This window comes from Anoplophora glabripennis, unplaced genomic scaffold (assembly GCF_000390285.2).
Source record: "Anoplophora glabripennis isolate ALB-LARVAE unplaced genomic scaffold, Agla_2.0 scaffold414, whole genome shotgun sequence".
NCBI classification, from domain to species: domain Eukaryota; kingdom Metazoa; phylum Arthropoda; class Insecta; order Coleoptera; family Cerambycidae; genus Anoplophora; species Anoplophora glabripennis.
This window is the reverse complement of record NW_019416509.1, coordinates 285,174-303,170: the sequence shown is the minus strand read 5'-3', so window position 1 is coordinate 303,170 and position 17,997 is coordinate 285,174. Positions and strand designations below refer to the sequence as shown.

Sequence of the window (17,997 nt, the reverse complement as noted above, 5' to 3'; positions counted from 1 at the left end):
ATAAATTCTGTTATCCGTATTAGATTCTTGTGCGACCAATGACCACATGTCACTTCCGTCGTAGAGCTTATATGCATTGTAAACCGGTTTACCGCTCTTACTGATAAGAAAAATGTTGCGACCTTCAACCTGTATAAATGTTTTTCCTTGGGTGCTCAGCGACCATATTTGAAAATCCTCGTCGTTTTCGGAATACGTCAAAGTTCCCCTTAAAATGCAAAATCAAGAATAAGCACAGATGAAAGTTATTAACGATTATGAGAGGTTCTGTTTAAGTAATTCTCAACTCACCCACTTTGAACGTTGACAATGGCATATCCTGATGTATCGTGTGAATCCAAAGTCCACAGTTGACTATCTCTATTTGTCCAGTTGTTCATTTTTAGAGTCCCTTCTGATGATTCCTCCAGTACAGCTCCTGTCAATTTATTCTCTATCATAAACTTCTCCAGATAACTTTCAATATAAATAGGTTTCCTTTTTACGTTAGTTTTCATGGAATCTCGTTCAATCAACTTCCATCTGTCGCTTTCATCGTCCTGTATATATTTAATATATACTGGTTTGCCGTTCTTGTTGGCCAGATTAACATTAGGATATTCTACTTGGATCAACGTATATCCACGGGTGTGCAGTGTCCACACTTGGTTCTCTATGCCATTTTCAGAGAAGGTTAACGCATTTCTAGAAATGTGTAATAATAAAATAAGACAGATTTGTTTCATCCTCTACAGTTATCCCGACAGTTAAAACACATGAGTAGTAGTATTATGATAGCTTACCCGGTCGCTGCGTTGATGATGGAATACCCGGATTTACCTTGTGGTTCCAACGTCCATAATTGCCTCTCTCTGTATTGCCACTTTCCTATTTTAAGGGTTTCGTCTGCTTCTTCTAAAACTGTTCCAGTTTTCTTGTTTTCTATCACAAACTTCGTATTAACCTTTCTGGACTGTTGGATAAACAGCCATCTATCGTTTTCGTGACCTGTTTTATTATAAATACAGTTAAAGTCATCATCTTCTGACGACAGCAAAATATTGGGATGTTTAACTTCAATCCGCGTTTCACCATGAGTGTTCAGCTGCCATATGCCATTGTCCTTACAACCAATAATATATCTGAAATACATGATAATATTTTTATAATGTTTCTTACAGTTGGCAATAAGAATGCAAATAGGTTCAGAAGATGCAAATGAAAACATAATATATACAGGCTGTTACAAATTCGCTTCTCACTACAGGGATCTCGGAAACGGTAAGAGGTACGAAGTAGCTTAAATTCAAACTGAAAAAATAGATCGGAATTTGAACTTTGAGCACTCGAGAAGCCTAGTATGGACACGGAAATAAAACTCTAATAATGTTTTATTTTAATGATTGGTGGTAATAGTTTGAATAACTAGAGGGATTTCACAGGGCCTAACGACACTTACAGTGTACGATAATTCAATAAACAAAGAAATCTAAATAAAAAATTTAGATAAATTTGGAACGAACGCACTTAAGATAATTTTTTCGAGACAAAACGTCTGAATCTGGTTAGGGCTGAGGCAGTACAGTATTAGGGGTCATGAAGGCTTGCAAAAAATGTAATAAAATTTTCAGGGTCGTATTTAAAAAATGAAGTTGATGATGGTCCTAGAGACGAAACGTTACATATAAAAATTGATTATGCCATTCGATAAAGGGCAAAAAGTGGCCATGAGAAAGTGTTCTTCGTTTCTCAATATCTCCTCAAACAAGGCTGAAATTAAACAAAAATTTCCAAAGTTTAGATTTTTTTTCAAATATTTCGAAAACTAATCATGTTAGCCTTGATTTTTTAGAGCTAAACAAGCTAAAATATCTTGAAGGGCATAGTACTTCCGGTTATACCGAAGTCAACACTAACGTTCTTATTTTAAATGGAACCCACTGTATATTATTGCATTTTTGGAAAGGGCATCTATTTTTAGGTTAGAAACATATAGCACACTCCATACCTAGGATTTACCGTTTCCGAGATATTTTGATTTTTAAGCAAAATGCTGAATATGCCGACACGCATTTATTATATGGATTTGCATCATGTAATGCCTTAGAAGCCAGCAGGCTTTATGAAGAACGATTTCTAAATCTAAGAATTCCTGACAGGAAAACTTTTGAAAGAGTGTATGGGCGTTTAAGAGAGACTGGTAAAAATTACAATTTATTTATTTATTAGTTGCATTAGCGTACTTTTTGAGTAGGTAATATGTATAATTAAAATGCTATAAATAATTTAAGGAACGTTTGCCAAAGCCAGACACAACTGTGAAAATATAAATCAATCACGGTGAGGTCGCTGAAGAAGATATCCTAAATGCCGATGCCGTAGAAGCAGAACTTTCAAAAAGTGTCCGGAAATTGGCTGCCCAGTTTAATTGTCCAAAATCTACGGTTCTTAGAATCCTTAAAGAGCAACAATTGCATCCCTATCGCATACAGAAAGTCCATGCACTTCTTCCTGTAGACTTTCCGCGAAGGATGTAATTTTCAAACTGGCTTTTAGGTACCTACTGTAACGATGCAAACATCGGTTCAATTCTCTTTACGGACGAAGCCGGATTTTATAAAAACGGAATCATAAACTCCCATAATTTGCATTTATGGGCAGAAGAAAATCCACATGCTTCTATTGTAACGCATCATCAGCACCAGTCTGAACCCATTAACGTATGGGCAGGAATCATCGGGCAACATTTCATTGGACCATTTGTATTGCCTAGAAGGTTAACTGGGGAACTTTATTTGGAATTTCTCCAAGACAACTTGCCAAAACTTTTAGACCACCTACCTTTTGCAATACGATGGTATGTGGTTCATGCATGATGGGGCACCACCCCATCTTAGTCTGGCAGTTCGAAAACACTTTAAAAAGGATTTGGAAAATCGTTGGAAAGGAAGAGGAGGACCAGTAGCTTGGCCTCCTCGATACAACAATCTGTAATTCGTAGACCTAGAGAATGCACACTATTAGATGAAACTCAAGTTGAACCGACATACAAAATTATGTAATAAAAATCATATTAAACAAAAATAGTTTTTTCTCGAAAACAGTTCATTGTATCGATATCAACCAAGAGTAACTTTATTCTTAGTTTAAGGTTAAAGCTATCTAAAAATATTATTTTTGTGCCTTTATCGTAAAGGGCGTAAAAAAATTGGTATTATTGTGCTACAGTTAGTCCGTCCCTGGCAAACCAAATAAGCCAAATTGTTTTCATATTAAAAAATAATTAAATTACACAAAGTATTTTAAAAGTTACTACAAAAAATCGATTTTCAGGGGCCTGTATGTCCGTAGGGGGCTCTCTAGGGAAAATTTCTATAAGCACTTGTCACATTATCTTAACATCCCCTGTATAAATCCGAGCGATTGCCCACATATTCTGGGACACCCTGTATATATAATCAGAACTTACCCAGTTGCGACGTTGACAATGGAATAACTAAACCTTCTTTTTGGTTTCAAAGTCCACAACTGCGAGTTTGTATTCCTCCATTTGACCATTTTAATGTCGTCACCAACGTCATCCGTCACCAATCCTGTACTAACGCTTTCCATTACAAATCTCATGTTTATCTTCTGAGATTGTTCGATAAATAACCATATGTCGCTTTCATCGTCGTGCTCAGAGTAGGCACATCTCAGGGTGTTATATTTCTGTCCCAAAAAAAATGTAGAATTTTCAGCCTTAATCCTAGTATACGTGTCTGTATTTAAGGTCCAAAGCCTGTAGTACGTGCCATCATTTGAGCATGTTAAGCGGAGCCTGGGTATGAGGCATAGCAGGGTTATAATGATGATAAAACCGACTGTGATTAAAGTAAAGACGATACAAAGGGTGACTTACCTATTTCCGAAGTTGCGGATAATAAAATAGCCAGATTTGCTTTGTGGTTCCAAAGTCCAGAGTTGAAAGTCCGTGTTATGCCAGTCGACTAACAGACGTACGTCGCCTACGTCTTCTAAGACCTTGCCTGTCTGTTTGTTTTCTATTACATATTTTTCTTGATAACCTCCAAAATACATATGAAAAGATTTTTGAGTTTGATTAGTTTTTATTATTCCCGAAGAGGTTGGAAGGGATAGAAATAACAAAAACTGCAATTTTTCTGCACAGAGGCTGTCGTTTTGCGCATATGGTTGACTTAGAGGGGAAAATTATCATTCTAGAACAGGCTAAACTTGTAGTATAACTTAACTGTTCAACTGTACAAAAGAACTGTTCAACTACAAAATAGCGTAGTGGTACGTGCGGTAAGTAGGAAATTGACAGATAGTTTTTTTCTAAAAATGATTTATTAGTTTTTGGGTGTTCAAATTAAGAACAGCCATATAGAGGGTGAACCTTAAATCTGTACTTATACGTAAATGAGTCTAATGAAAGTGATTTTCAAAATTACAAATATTTACGGAGATATTAATTTTTCTAACCTTCCGCCTGCCAAAATCTCTGACATTTTGTCATATTTGAAGTCATATATTATAACTTATTAAGCTCCTTTAACGCAATCTGAAGTTTTGCTCTTTATTTTCAATTTCACATAAGTTTTATAACTATTTTAAAAAATGTGCGTCATCTCTCCTAGATTTACCCTATTATTTGCGTTTTATCTTATTGTCAGTCAATTTGTTTCAGGAAAAATTAATCAAAACTCACAATGCTTCAGTTCTATTTCAGAAAAGTATAATTGTGTAAATATCAAATTATTAGGGTAACTTGGGGATAGATGGTGATACTGGGTGAGATGGTGATACGCATTTTTTCGTCCATTGGTCCACAGATGTCGCTGGCAATGCTGAAGTCAGATTCTACAGAGCAAATTTATCATACATATAGACGACACGCGGTTAAATATTCTTCGCTGTATCGGCAAATTCCAGAATATTATTTCGTGGTTCCTAAAATTTATTTATAGTCGACCGTTTTTCTCCAAAATCATTGTTTGACATAACAGGTGAGTTATTGTTTGTGCATACACTTATGATTGAAAGTTCATTTGCGTGTTATAACCTCAAAATAAAGGCATATGATGTACTGCCTTAGTGTAAAATTATTCACCATCTCTTCCATCGAAACGGGATAGATGGTGAATCCTGAAATGGGACAGATGGTGAACTTTGACTACGGATATTATGCACAATAACATTCCGGTTTTTTCCGCAGATTACTATGCCAACATTTTATAAAAGGAAACGGGGCTCCACACGAGGTGAATGGACAGAAGAAGCATTGAAAAATGCAGTGAGTGCCATTGAAAATGACGGTATGAGTCTAAATATGGCATCGAAATCGTTTGGAGTGCCGTGGTCGACACTGAAGCGAAGAATTACAAACAATTGCCTAGAAAAGAAATCTCTTGGTCCATCATCACTGTTAGGCATCCAAAATGAGAAAAAAATTGTTCAGCATATAAAAAAAATGCAGAAATATGGTTTTACGCCTACAAGGAATGAGGTGCGGTCAATGGCATATAGGTTAGCAGAGCAATTAAAAATCAAACATAATTTCAATAAAACAACGGAAATGGCGGGCATTGATTGGTTGCACTTATTTTTAAATCGCAATTCTGAGCTTTCTATCAGAAAATCAGAGGGGACTTCCCAAGCTCGTGCTCAAAATATGAACAAGGAAAATGTCATAAAGTACTTTGATTTACTTTGATTTTAATAGAATATAATTTGATTGGCAAACCCGGTAATATTTTCAATATTGATGAAACTGGGCTCCAATTAAACAATAAACCCGGGTATGTTGTGGCTGCTAAGGGCTCTAGACGTGTTTCCAACGTGACTTCTTGAAGAAAAAGGGGAAACCATATCAGTTATTGCCTGTTGTAACGGTGAAGGTGTATTTCTTCCTCCAGCGTGTGTCTTGAAGGGGAAAAACGAAAAACCGGAGTACAAAGATGGAATGCCGCCCGGGTCAGCAATCTATATGTCACAGAAGTCAGCTTATGTGACAAGCGAGATCTTCTATTTATGGCTAAGAAATCATTTTTTGCCTAGGAAACCAGTAGGAACGGTATTAATGATATTGGATGGTCACAGTTCCCATTGCAGCGCAGTGGACATGCTTGAATTTGCAGAGAAAAACAATATCATTTTACTGTGCTTACCCAGCCATACCACACACTACTTGCAGCCACTGGATAGAGCATTTTTCAAATCTTTCAAGACGTTCTATTACAATGCATGTAATGTATTTATGAAAGCAAATCCTACGAGGAAAATAAATAGACTCGTATTTGGTAGATTGTTAAGTGAAGCGTGGGTAAAAGCAGCCACTCCAAGCAATGGGATATCAGGGTTCCATGCCACAGGCATTGTTCCATTTAATCCTCATGTCGTTCCTGACTCTGCCTTTCTAACAGATGTCCCACCTCAGGGAGAAAATTGCCAACCAGCTCTTTCACATCCGCCACCCACAACACAGGCAGGGAATTTGCAGCCAAGTCCTTCACATCAGCCATCAACAACCAATAATGTTGCAGGAAATTCCGTTTCCTCTGGACCAGGGTGTTCAAATTTAGTTTTAATTGAGTTACCACAAGCGGCTAGATACAACAATAACAACTGCAGTGATCCGGTTCCAAATAACTCAAGTGATGATGCTATCACACCTGGCAAAATGTTGGATCAAATTTCTCCAGTACCCAATCTACCTCGCCTTGACGCGGCTCGCAAAAGGGCAAGAAACTTAGCCTCAGTTTTGAATACTGGGAATAACATTAAAATTTTGAAGGAAAAAATACAGGTAAAATGCAACAAAGAAGTGAATAAGAACAAGGTTAAACAAACCAAAAAAAGACCATAAAAAAGAAATTAGAAATGCTTCACATCCGATGAGGAAGAAGTCATCGATGATGATGATAATGACTACTGTGTAGGATGCAGTGAAGAGTACAAGGCCACTAAGAAAAGTGATGACTGGATTAAGTGTGTAAGATGTGAGCGCTGGTTGCACGAAGATTGCACGAAATATGGAAACTACTGTGATGCCTGTGGAAAATTTGTGCTCAAACGCAAGAAAATGTGATGTAATGGTGTCAAAGTCCATGTTTCTCGAGTCACCATCTCACCCACATATCATTCTCCAACTAGTAGTATGGGTGAGATGGTGAATAATATATTTTTTTTATTATGTAATATTTACTTTCCTAAACCAAATATAGTTTCGTTTATATTATTATCTTTTAAGTTTATCCATATATAATTCCTTGTTCAGGTTTGTTGAAATACATTTTTACGAAAAAATACAGCCATTTTAAGTTTTGTTCACCATCTCCCCCCAAGTTACCCTAATTAGTTGCCAACAATATAAACTCTCTTGAATTATGTTTTAATAATGAAAATAACCGTAATATTAGTCAACTTTGCTTGATTATTTTCTAAAATACTTTTGGCGAATAATTGTAAACACATTTTATACTTATTGTACTGCCTTGACGTATTCTGGAATATGAAAGATTTAAAAAAGATACAATTTACATTTTATGAATTAAAATGAACTTTTCTGAAGCACAGACTTCTTGACAGACATATGATTGAAATCTGAAATCGAAACTACGATTTCCGAAATAAAGCTAAATATGATAAAATCTGAAAAAGGTGTAGGCTAAGATCTGAAAAAATGTAAATTATCGATTAAAGTTAAGTACAAAGTAATAAAAACAAAATAAAAAAAATAGTGTATAGATGACGGGTTAAAGGTTTTGTAGTTTTACTTCAACCACAAAATAATGTCTTTTTTCGTTTAAATACAACAAGAAACAATGTTTGTATTTTGAATTTAACGAAAAGGGAGTTTAAGTCAATGTATCTGTATATTGTAACCTAATTACCTCGGAAGGGCACATTTTTCAACATTTTCTTAACTTACCATATACAAATTGTAACAATAATTCCAAGATCACTGCTCTTAACAACATGTTTTTGAAGTAACTGAAATTATTTTTAGGTTCCTTATATCAAGCATAATCTGTAAACACTTACGAGAAATGTTTTGTAAACAAGGCAAAAGTATACATGAAGGTAAGTAAAAAAATAACTATTTTATATGTCCACAAAAGCTACCAAACGTCACGTTACTGTCCAAAGGTAAGACGACATTCACCTGTTCACCTATCAAAAATAAATTCACCTTCTTTTGTGCATTACTTTACATTCTATTTTTTTCAATTTTAGATTGATTTATTTTATAAATCAACTTATTTTGACCGATATTTTATTTTGAACATTAACACGTTGACTGCGAGATAATCTCAATGTACTTTGTCCGTGACTGCGATACATATCTTCGGGGATATGTAACAAAACTTCTTCTGTGTGCGGTACATATTCCTGGGGATATGTAATTTTTTTTACATTTGACACTATAAAATTAAAAATAATGCAATTATTGCTATAAACTTGCATGTATCTGTAACTATATATCCTAGGATACTAACGATTTCATTCGCAAAGAGTTTTGAAAAGAAAATAGTAGAAAAATAATTATTTCTAAAAACTACAGATACTGCAACTTCCACAAGATACAGTAAAAATGTGATTATTGAGATTCGCATATTTTTTATAATGAGTACATACCCCCCCAAGGTATGTACCGCAGTCAACGTGTTAAATATGGGATCTAAGCAAAATAAATAAAAGAAAATTATCGGCAACAGAGACGGACTTCCTCAAAAGAAGCTGCAGGCGAACCAGACCCGAAAAAGTAAAAAAATCAATTATTAGAAGGAATGTGAACATCGAGAAGGATATTACAGATGAAGTTGAAAAGATACAATTGACATACTCGTAGTTGGGACATACTAGTATAAAGAGAGTACATGAAGAAAGATGTCCATGAAATATATTAGAATACCGCTAGAGAGAAGAAAGACGGGAAGACTGAGAAAAAGCTGGAGAGAGGACGTTAATGAAGCGAATAGTTGCGTAAATGATAAGACCAATGCTCACAAAACACTTTTATCTAATTTTACCGCCTCTAGGGCGAACGTCGGCCAGCGCCTGTAATTCAAGGTCAAGGTCATGGTCATTTTCAAGGTCATATCAAGATAGGCCTCTTTACCCTGCAACTTTTTTATAAAACATTTTTTTTTAAAGTGATCCCAACAAGGTAGTACGTTGTCTCAAAATTCTTGTTTTTTTTTTTGTTTTTTGTGACCATTTTAGCGTCAAAATATGAGTTAAATCGAAAAAATAATAAGAACAAAAAGTTTTTTTCTTTCGTTTTTCAATAGTAATCCGTGGTAAAATATTGCTGTTTCCATTTTAAAAAATCAATTTCCGGTCTAAAAACACCACATCTGGTCTAGACCGGAAGTCGTAATATGATGGATCTTTCAATGGCCCCCTTGGCGCCATACAATTTTTGTCTGAAACTTGTTTCGGAATAATCGAGCCTAACCGAGATATTATTTTGTCTCAAGATAAATGTAACACCCGGTATAACAGAAGTTAAGAAAACAATAATTTCTTATTCATAAGGAAAGCGATTGTAGAAAATAATAAACAGTTGTTCTAAGTGTTCCTCGGTTAATCGTCTCCCGCGATCGGTAAGTACCCACTACCCATTGAAAAATCGAAAATGACCGAGGTCACAGGCGCATAATCTACCATAGTCGAAGTTTTTAATATAAGCCAAACAATTATATGTACATGTCTGTCTCTGATCTGAAACTTCGCATCGATCAATTTATTCTATACGGTACCCGGGTCTTTTGCTGAGGGGCGTTGGCCGTGTATTTCAGTGTCGTTTGTGTATAATAATTGTGTAGTGTTATATAGATTACTATTTTTTATTTATTTTATTGTCGTAGTTCCTGATGTCTAATTATGACAGAAGAAATTAGAAACCCATACGACCTAGCAACTTCTAACCCCGATATTTCAAGAACCACTGGAAATTCGAGAAAAGTGAATAGAACCATTTTTGCTTCAAACTCCTCATAAAATACGAGGTATCTAGGATACCTCGGTGGCCACCCTGTATATATATCTTTAAAGTTTTACTAATTTAAAAAAATAAAAAAATTTTTTCTAACATAAAAAAAATGCATTGATAAAAATGTTCAGTAAAACGCGTCGATAGAAACTATTTTTAAATCGAAAATCGACAAAAAAGCAAAATGTAGGCTTGAAAATTATATAAATTTTATTTTCAACTATCTGTACCAGATTATATTTTACAATATTTAGAGTTAAAATAGAATTTTTTTAATAGTTTATTTAGATTAAAATGTTAAGTTTATTTTCACAGTATATTCATTTAAAATGATGACGTATGTGTATTAAATATTATTAAATATATGAGACTCCCTTCCTTTATTGCTATTAGTAACATGTATATCCTAATGAGTACCTAATTAAGAGAAATTCACTGCAGCTTATGTTTCAACAAAAATGGATTTTAGTTTCGCATTTCTTTTTCTTGAAACTTCATCGACCAGCATCCATCTATCGCTGTCGTCATTTTGTTCTTCAGTAAATTCTGCTGCACCCTCTTTATCGGACAAAACTACGTCTGTGCCTTCGACTTTCAGAGAAGTGTTACCGCTAATGTCCAAATTCCATAATTTGTACTCTTTACCCTCTTTTAGAAACGATAGAATTCCTCTAAAAACAAAAATAATATTTTAATGTAATACAAAGCAGCAATTGAAATAATATTTGCTCTCAGTTAAAACCCAATGATACAACAGGTAAAAGCAGCTTACTCATTTGCAACATTGCGGATGAGGTAATGCTCAAATCCGTCCGCTTCCAATGTCCACAATTGCGAATTCTTATTTTCCCATTCTCTCATTTTGAGGAACCGGTTTGGCACATCTAGCACCCTTCCTGTCTTTTTATTCTGTATCACAAATATCTCTTGGTGGTCTTCAATATATATAGGTTTTGGTTTCGCATTAACTTCAAGTTCTTCTTCGATCAAGAGCCATTTGTCGCTTTCATCATTTTCCTTATGATCAAGACATGCTACATTGCCATTTACGTCGGCTAAGATCACATTGGCGTTTTCAATATGGATCCTTGTGTCACTCTTGGTATTCAATTTCCATAAATCGAAGTCTGTGTCGTTTTTGGAATACGTCAGAGCTTTTCTAAAAACGCAAAATCTAACATTAACGTAAATAAATATATTAAACTAGATAACTTCGGATGAATAGATAATTTCATGCACATATTATTTGGAAGAGGAAAATGTTATGAATTTGGTGTTAGGTGTTAGGAACAAAATAGAAATGACATAGGAAGGAATAGCTTACCCACTAGCAACGTTGACGACGAAATATCCCGACTTGTCTTGTGGCTTTAAAGTCCACATCTGCGAAATTCTGTACCTCCATTCCCCCATTCTAATAGCGTCTTCTGCTTCCTCCAAGACCATGCTTGTTTTCTTGTTCTTTATTAAAAACTTCATATTAGCTTTCTTGGACCGTTCAGTAAATAACCATTTGTCATTCTGTTCAGTAGATTCTCCATAAATACACATAAGAGAATTGTTCTCCTGTGTTAAGAGAGTATTAGGATAATCCATTCGTATTTGCGTGTCACCCTTAATGTTCAACTTCCATATATTTTGGGATATGTCATCATCATCAAGGCAAAATATATCAACTCTGGAAAGTATCTCGGATAATTATAAGTAATGACAAATGCATGAGGATAGTTAAAAAAATAAGAGCAAATTTAATATTCTGAGTCAGACAGTTGTCTAGTCAGTGTTGTTGAAATACTAATTAATTGTTAATTGGTGCGCAAATAAAATGTGTTTGCTGTCCCGTTAATTCGTGATGTCATAATTATGTATTTGCAATTAATTTGTAGCAATAAAGAATTAATTTTTGTGGTTATAGACTACAAATCTATGTAGGTCTAAAAGAAATTAAATTTTCCTGCAATTTGCCTATTATACAGCAGAATACATCCTGCAATCACTACTTTTTAGTAAAGTATATTAAGTAGTTAATATTTAATAGTGACTGCTTATAAAACAAGAAGGAGGTCTAAACGGTTTGTGCACTGAATTGTATTTCAATAATTAGGCTGACAGGCTGACAAAAAAAATTGTGTGTTTTTGAGACGTGATCCTACCTATTTTTAGTAAAATTTTCCGCTGAATCCGAAAACGATAAAAAAAATTCTGACATAGTCACGATGTAATCCTAGTTTTATAGAAATAATGTAGGACTGTATTTAATAGAAAAACGTTTCATAAATGTAAATATTTAACAAGTGTGACCTTTATTCCTGTGTGAAATCTGATTCTCTCCATACCTCTGGACATACCGTATCTTCGCTGTAGCTGCCTGAGTAGTGGCGTTTCTGCACTGTAAACAGAAACCGACGCACTTCTTACCACAAAACTATTTAATTCACTTTGATACTGTTTAATATTTCCTAATCATATTTAGCCCAAAAATTTTAGGTAATTTGGAAACATTAACACACATTGCACTAACTTCAGAAAGGCACGCTTTTCTGTGCCTCTAACTAGAAATGCACAGGCACCAGTTCTAAAACATTCTTCAAAGACTGAAAGATATGATCAGAAGAAGAATGTCTCTGGACCAAAATTTTCAATTTCGAAATATAGCAGAGTTGAGCAACAGTCTGATGATGTACCTTTTCAATAATGTAAAAAACGTTATTAGATTTGTTCTTTGCGATGCTTCTTGCAAAGTGCGTTCGGACTTTATTTATTTTAGATAATGTTCCAAAGTAGACACATTTACATCTTTCAAGAGGAAGATTGAAGCTGTACTGGACAGTGTACCTAACAGATTATTCTCCAAGAGAAGCTGCTGTAGCAGCGTGGCTAGAACAGTGCACCTTGTCGTTCTATTAAAAATTGTGCATAATACGAGGGTGGTCTGAAAAGTTTCCGACCTCAACATGAAGATGGCAGCACTCATAAATAAAAGCTAGTGAATTTCGTTGTTCATCTGTTGACAGTTACTCACCAAAGTTTCAGCCATTTTGGACGCGCAGTTGTTATGTAACAGTCGTTTGAGTGAGTTGATGTGAGTGTTTTTATGAAAATGGACAAAATCGAGTATCGAGCTGTCATTAAATATTTGTTTTTGAAAGGCAATACGCCTACGCAAATCAAAGATGAGTTGGATTCTGTGTATGGGGACTCTGCACCATCATTTACCACAGTGAAATTTTGGGCAGCTGAATTTAAACGTGGCCGTAAGAGCTTGGGAGACGATGAACGTTCGGGACGTCCAAAAACTGCAACTACCGACGAAAACATCGCCAAAGTTCACCAAATGGTGCTAGACGACCGCCGAATTAAAGTGAGAGAGATAGCAGAGGTTATGAACATGTCAAAAGAACGTGTTTGTCACATATTAAATCAACATTTAAACATGAGAAAGCTGTCCGCGCGTTGGGTGCCGCGTTTGCTCACGTTAGACCAAAAACGTGTTCGAATGAACATTTCCAACGCTCTGTTGGCGCAGTTTAGGCGCAATAAATCCGAGTTTTGGCGCCGATTAATTACTGTAGATGAAACTTGGATACACCATTATACGCCCGAAACAAAAATACAGTCCAAACAGTGGACTGCAAAGGGGGAACCGGCTCCAAAAAAAGCAAAAACTGTTTTTTCGGCTGGGAAAGTGATGGCGACTGTTTTTTGGGATAGTCATGGAGTTATTTTAATCGATTATCTTCAAAAAGGAAAAACCATTACAGGAGCATACTACGCATCATTACTTGACAAGCTGAAGGCAGAACTTGCGGAAAAACGGCCACATTTGCAGAAAAAGAAAAGCCTGTTTCACCAAGACAACGCACCGTCTCACACCTCAGCGGTTGCCATGCCAAAAATCCACGAATTACGGTTTGAACTGCTTGACCATCCGTCTTACTCACCAGATCTAGCCCCAAGCGACTTCTTTTTGTTTCCTCATCTAAAAATTGCGCTCGGAGGACAGACATTTTCGTCAAATTAAGAGGCAATCACCTTCGTGAACAATTATTTTGCAGAGAAAAACGCCGAGTACTATTTGGACGGGTCACAGAGATGGGAGCATCGCTGGGAGAAGTGTGTAGAGTTACAAGGAGACTATGTTGAAAAATAAAAAAAAATCTGAAAAAATGTCTTGTATCTTTGTTAGGTCGGAAACTTTTCAGACCACCCTCGTACATTGGAGTCGCACCCGAAATGTGTTCCTTTCATGAGGTATCTATTTTCAGTTCGTTATTATTCTTTGAAATAAATGTATTAGTAATTGAAAAGCAGTGGCAAATTATTTAATTATTTTCTTTAAATTAGGACAGGGCGACAAAATAAAGAAGAAAAAATAATTTACCCAGTTGCTAAGTTGCGAATAATGGAATGTCCAGATTTATTTTGTGGTTCCAAAGTCCATAGCTGGGAGTCTTTATTTTGCCATTCCTCAAAAGTGTACTGTTCTTCTTGTGTCAATATCATTCCCGTATTCACATTTTCTATAACGTATTCGTATTTGTCTTGACCATCCTCAACATAAATTCTCTTATCCGTATTAGATTCTTGTTCGACCAATGACCACATGTCACTTCCATCGTAAAGCTTATATGCATTGTAAACCGGTTTACCGCTCTTACTGATAAGAAAAATGTTGCGACCTTCAACCTGTATAAATGTTTTTCCTTGGGTGCTCAGCGACCATATTTGAAAATCCTCGCCGTTTTCGGAATACGTCAAAGTTCCCCTTAAAATGCAAAATCAAGAATAAGCACAGATGAAAGTTATTAACGATTATGAGAAGTTCTGTTTAAGTAATTCTCAACTCACCCACTTTGAACGTTGACAATGGCATATCCTGAAGTATCGTGCGAATCCAAAGCCCACAGTTGACTATCTCTATTTGCCCACTTGCCCATTTTTAGAGTCCCTTCTGATGATTCCTCCAGTACAGTTCGTGTCATTTTATTCTCTATCATAAACTTCTGCTGGTAGCTTTCAACGTAAATAGGTTTTCTTTTTACGTTGGTTTTTATGGAATCTCGTTCAATCAACTTCCATCTGTCGCTTTCATCGTCCTGTATGTATTTAATATATACTGGTTTACCGTTCTTGTTGGCCAGATTAACATTAGGATCTTCCACTTGGATCATCGTATATCCACGGGTGTGCAGTGTCCACACTTGGTTCTCTACGCCGTTTTCAGAGAAGGTTAACGCATTTCTAGAAATGTATAATAATAAAATAAGACAGTAAAGGAACCATCAAATTTGTTTCATCCTCTACAGTTACCCCTAGAGTTAAAAAAAATGAATAATAGTATTGTAATAGCTTACCCGGTAACGGCGTTGATGATGGAATATCCGGATTTACCTTGTGGTTCCAAGGTCCATAATTGCCTCTCTCTGTATTGCCACGCTCCTATTTTAAGAGCTTCTTCTGCTTCTTCTAAAACTGTTCCAGTTTTCTTGTTTTTTATCACAAACTTCGTGTTAACCTTTCTGGACTGTTGGATGAACAGCCATCTGTCATTGTCATGACTTGTTTTATTATACGTACACAGTAGGCGAACATTTTTTGACGTCAGAAAGATATTGGGATGTTTAACTTCAATCCGCGTTTCGCCATGGGAGTTCAGTTGCCATATGTTATTGCCATTACACGTTATCCTATATCTAAAATGCATGATAATGTTTCTTAAAGTTGGGAACTATTAAACTGATATTAAAAAAAATTAAGATACATATGTACATTCAGGATTTAAGAAAATTCGATTTTTCGTGTATTTTCATATACAGGGTGACCCATTAAGAATGAAAACACTAGCGTACAAAAGTTGTTTATGACCGATTTGATCCGTCTTTTTTTTTAAAGATAGATCTCCAAAAGCTCTATCTTGATGCAAAATTTGAAGACGAAATATTGATTTTCAAGGACTACTACGAATTTTTTTTAAGTGAAAACTAGCAAAATTTTGTTAGCGATTTTTTTATAAAAAATCTGACTACACCACTGGATTTAGGAACCCCTCAAATGCATTTGTACCAATTTTTGCGAAAAAAGTTTGCCCCTTAAAAAGTTATGACAATATCGGCATCACCAGTGTTTGCCGTTGTCGGTGAACCTATTCTTTTAAAGGGAAACAAAATTAAATAACAAACACTGGTTTAATCATTATTAATAAGAATCATAAAAACTAGTATACGTAAAATAAACAACAAGTTCGTCAAATTATTATTATTTCGTGGTTATTATGCCAAAACTTAAAAATATTACCTTCTTAGACAAAAATAATAACATTTATAATTTTTTTTATTTTAAAGGCACTGGATTCTACAACCATAATCCAATTATTTGTGAAGAATTTTCTGAAAAAAATATTACGAGATATTCCAGAAAATAACGTTGCCTAAAAATGATATGAACAAAATTTTATAGGCTGTGAAAAATAGAAGTTTAGACAACAAATGTCAAACTTCACAAGTAGTGGCACAATGTAATATTTTTTGTGCATAGTTTAATAAGTTCCATAATTCTTTGCGATGGCTCAAAGTTTAACTTTACATGACAAAATTTAAATATTACTGGAGAAAATGATCGGACTGCAAAAGAGGCGTGTATAATTTTTAACAACAGACATCCAGATAGACCTATAATTACGCATAGCACAGTTTTTAAAATAAACAATACTTTTATGGAATATGGTGCTGTATCAAAATGCTTTTTAAAAAGGGACAATCAACAGAGAAGACGTATTCACGAGCAGGAAATTTTAAGTTATTTTACAAACAATCCTCATAATAGCCTCAGGATAGCTAGTTTAGATTTAAATTTACCTAGAGATAGTATCCGACGCTGCCTAAAAAAAAAATAACACAAAACCCTATAAACCTAAGTTTCTCCACACTGTGGAACCAGGCAATAATGAGAATCGAATGGAGTTTTGTCTCTGGGCACAGGGACAATATCTCAATTACCGATTTCTTTTAAAAAATATCTTATTCAGGACTAATGGAATTGTATCATCACAGAACTCGCGGTGTTGCGTTTCAGAAAATCCAGAGTGGATAATTAATTGCCGAAGACAATATAGCCAGAAAGTTAACGTTTGGTGTGGGATAACGAGAGAGTCATTGGTCCGATCCCCTTTGAAGCGAATATGAATGGCGAACAATTTCTACATTTCCTTCAGAACGAATTTTTTAATACAGTCGATAATCTTCCATTAAAAGAAAGAGCAAATCTACATTTTCAGTTGGATGGATGGCCAATACACAATGCGAGATAAGTCAGGGAGTGGCTTAACGAGAATTTCCCCAATCATTGGATAGGTCGAAACAGTCGATTAATTCATTGGCCACCCCGATCTCCGGACCTTACCCCACTTGATATTTTTCTGTGGGGCTTTATTAAGTCCAAAGTTTATAAGACACGGCCAAATAACCGGGAGGTTGTGCACTAGAATAAGGGAGCGTGTGAGGAGATTAACGCGCATCAATTACGAAATGTTGTAAAAAATATAAAAATTTTTTATGAAAAATGTATAGAATTAAACGGAGGATTAGTGGAAGCTACAAAAATTTAAATTTAATTTTTAATCATTACTTTTTTATCAATTGTTGTTTAAATAAGAGTAATTGTTGTTTATTTTGTGTATTCTGGTTTTTATGATTCTTATTAATAATTATTAAACCAGTGTTTGTTATTTAATTTTGTTTCCCTGTGGGTTTTATTCGGTTTTTATAAAAGAATAGGTTCACCGACAACGGCAAACACTGGCGATGCCGGTATTGTCATAACTTTTTTACGGGCAAACTTTTTTTTGCAAAAATTGGTACAAATGCATTTGAGGGGTTCCTAAATCCAGTGATGTAGTCAGATTTTTTATAAAAAAATCGCTAACAAAATTTTGCTACTTTTCACTTAAAAAAAAATTCGTAGTAGGCCTTGAAAACCAAAATTTCGTCTTCAAATTTTGCAGCAAGATAGAGCTTTTGGAG

At 35.1% G+C, this 17,997-nt stretch overlaps 1 protein-coding gene across 1 annotated transcript in view; it reads right to left on the bottom strand.

Moving 5' to 3' along the window:
• Positions 1–17,997, bottom strand: part of LOC108908500 — a 39,337-nt gene that overhangs the window by 8,043 nt on the left and 13,297 nt on the right. Inside the window, exons 6-10 of the mRNA XM_023454788.1 lie at positions 15,334–15,672; positions 14,828–15,220; positions 14,361–14,744; positions 11,304–11,657; positions 10,752–11,138 (exon numbers count right to left, since the gene is read on the bottom strand). Coding sequence (XP_023310556.1) covers positions 10,752–11,138; positions 11,304–11,657; positions 14,361–14,744; positions 14,828–15,220; positions 15,334–15,672 — 1,857 coding nt within the window. The remainder of the gene's footprint in view (positions 1–10,751; positions 11,139–11,303; positions 11,658–14,360; positions 14,745–14,827; positions 15,221–15,333; positions 15,673–17,997) is intronic.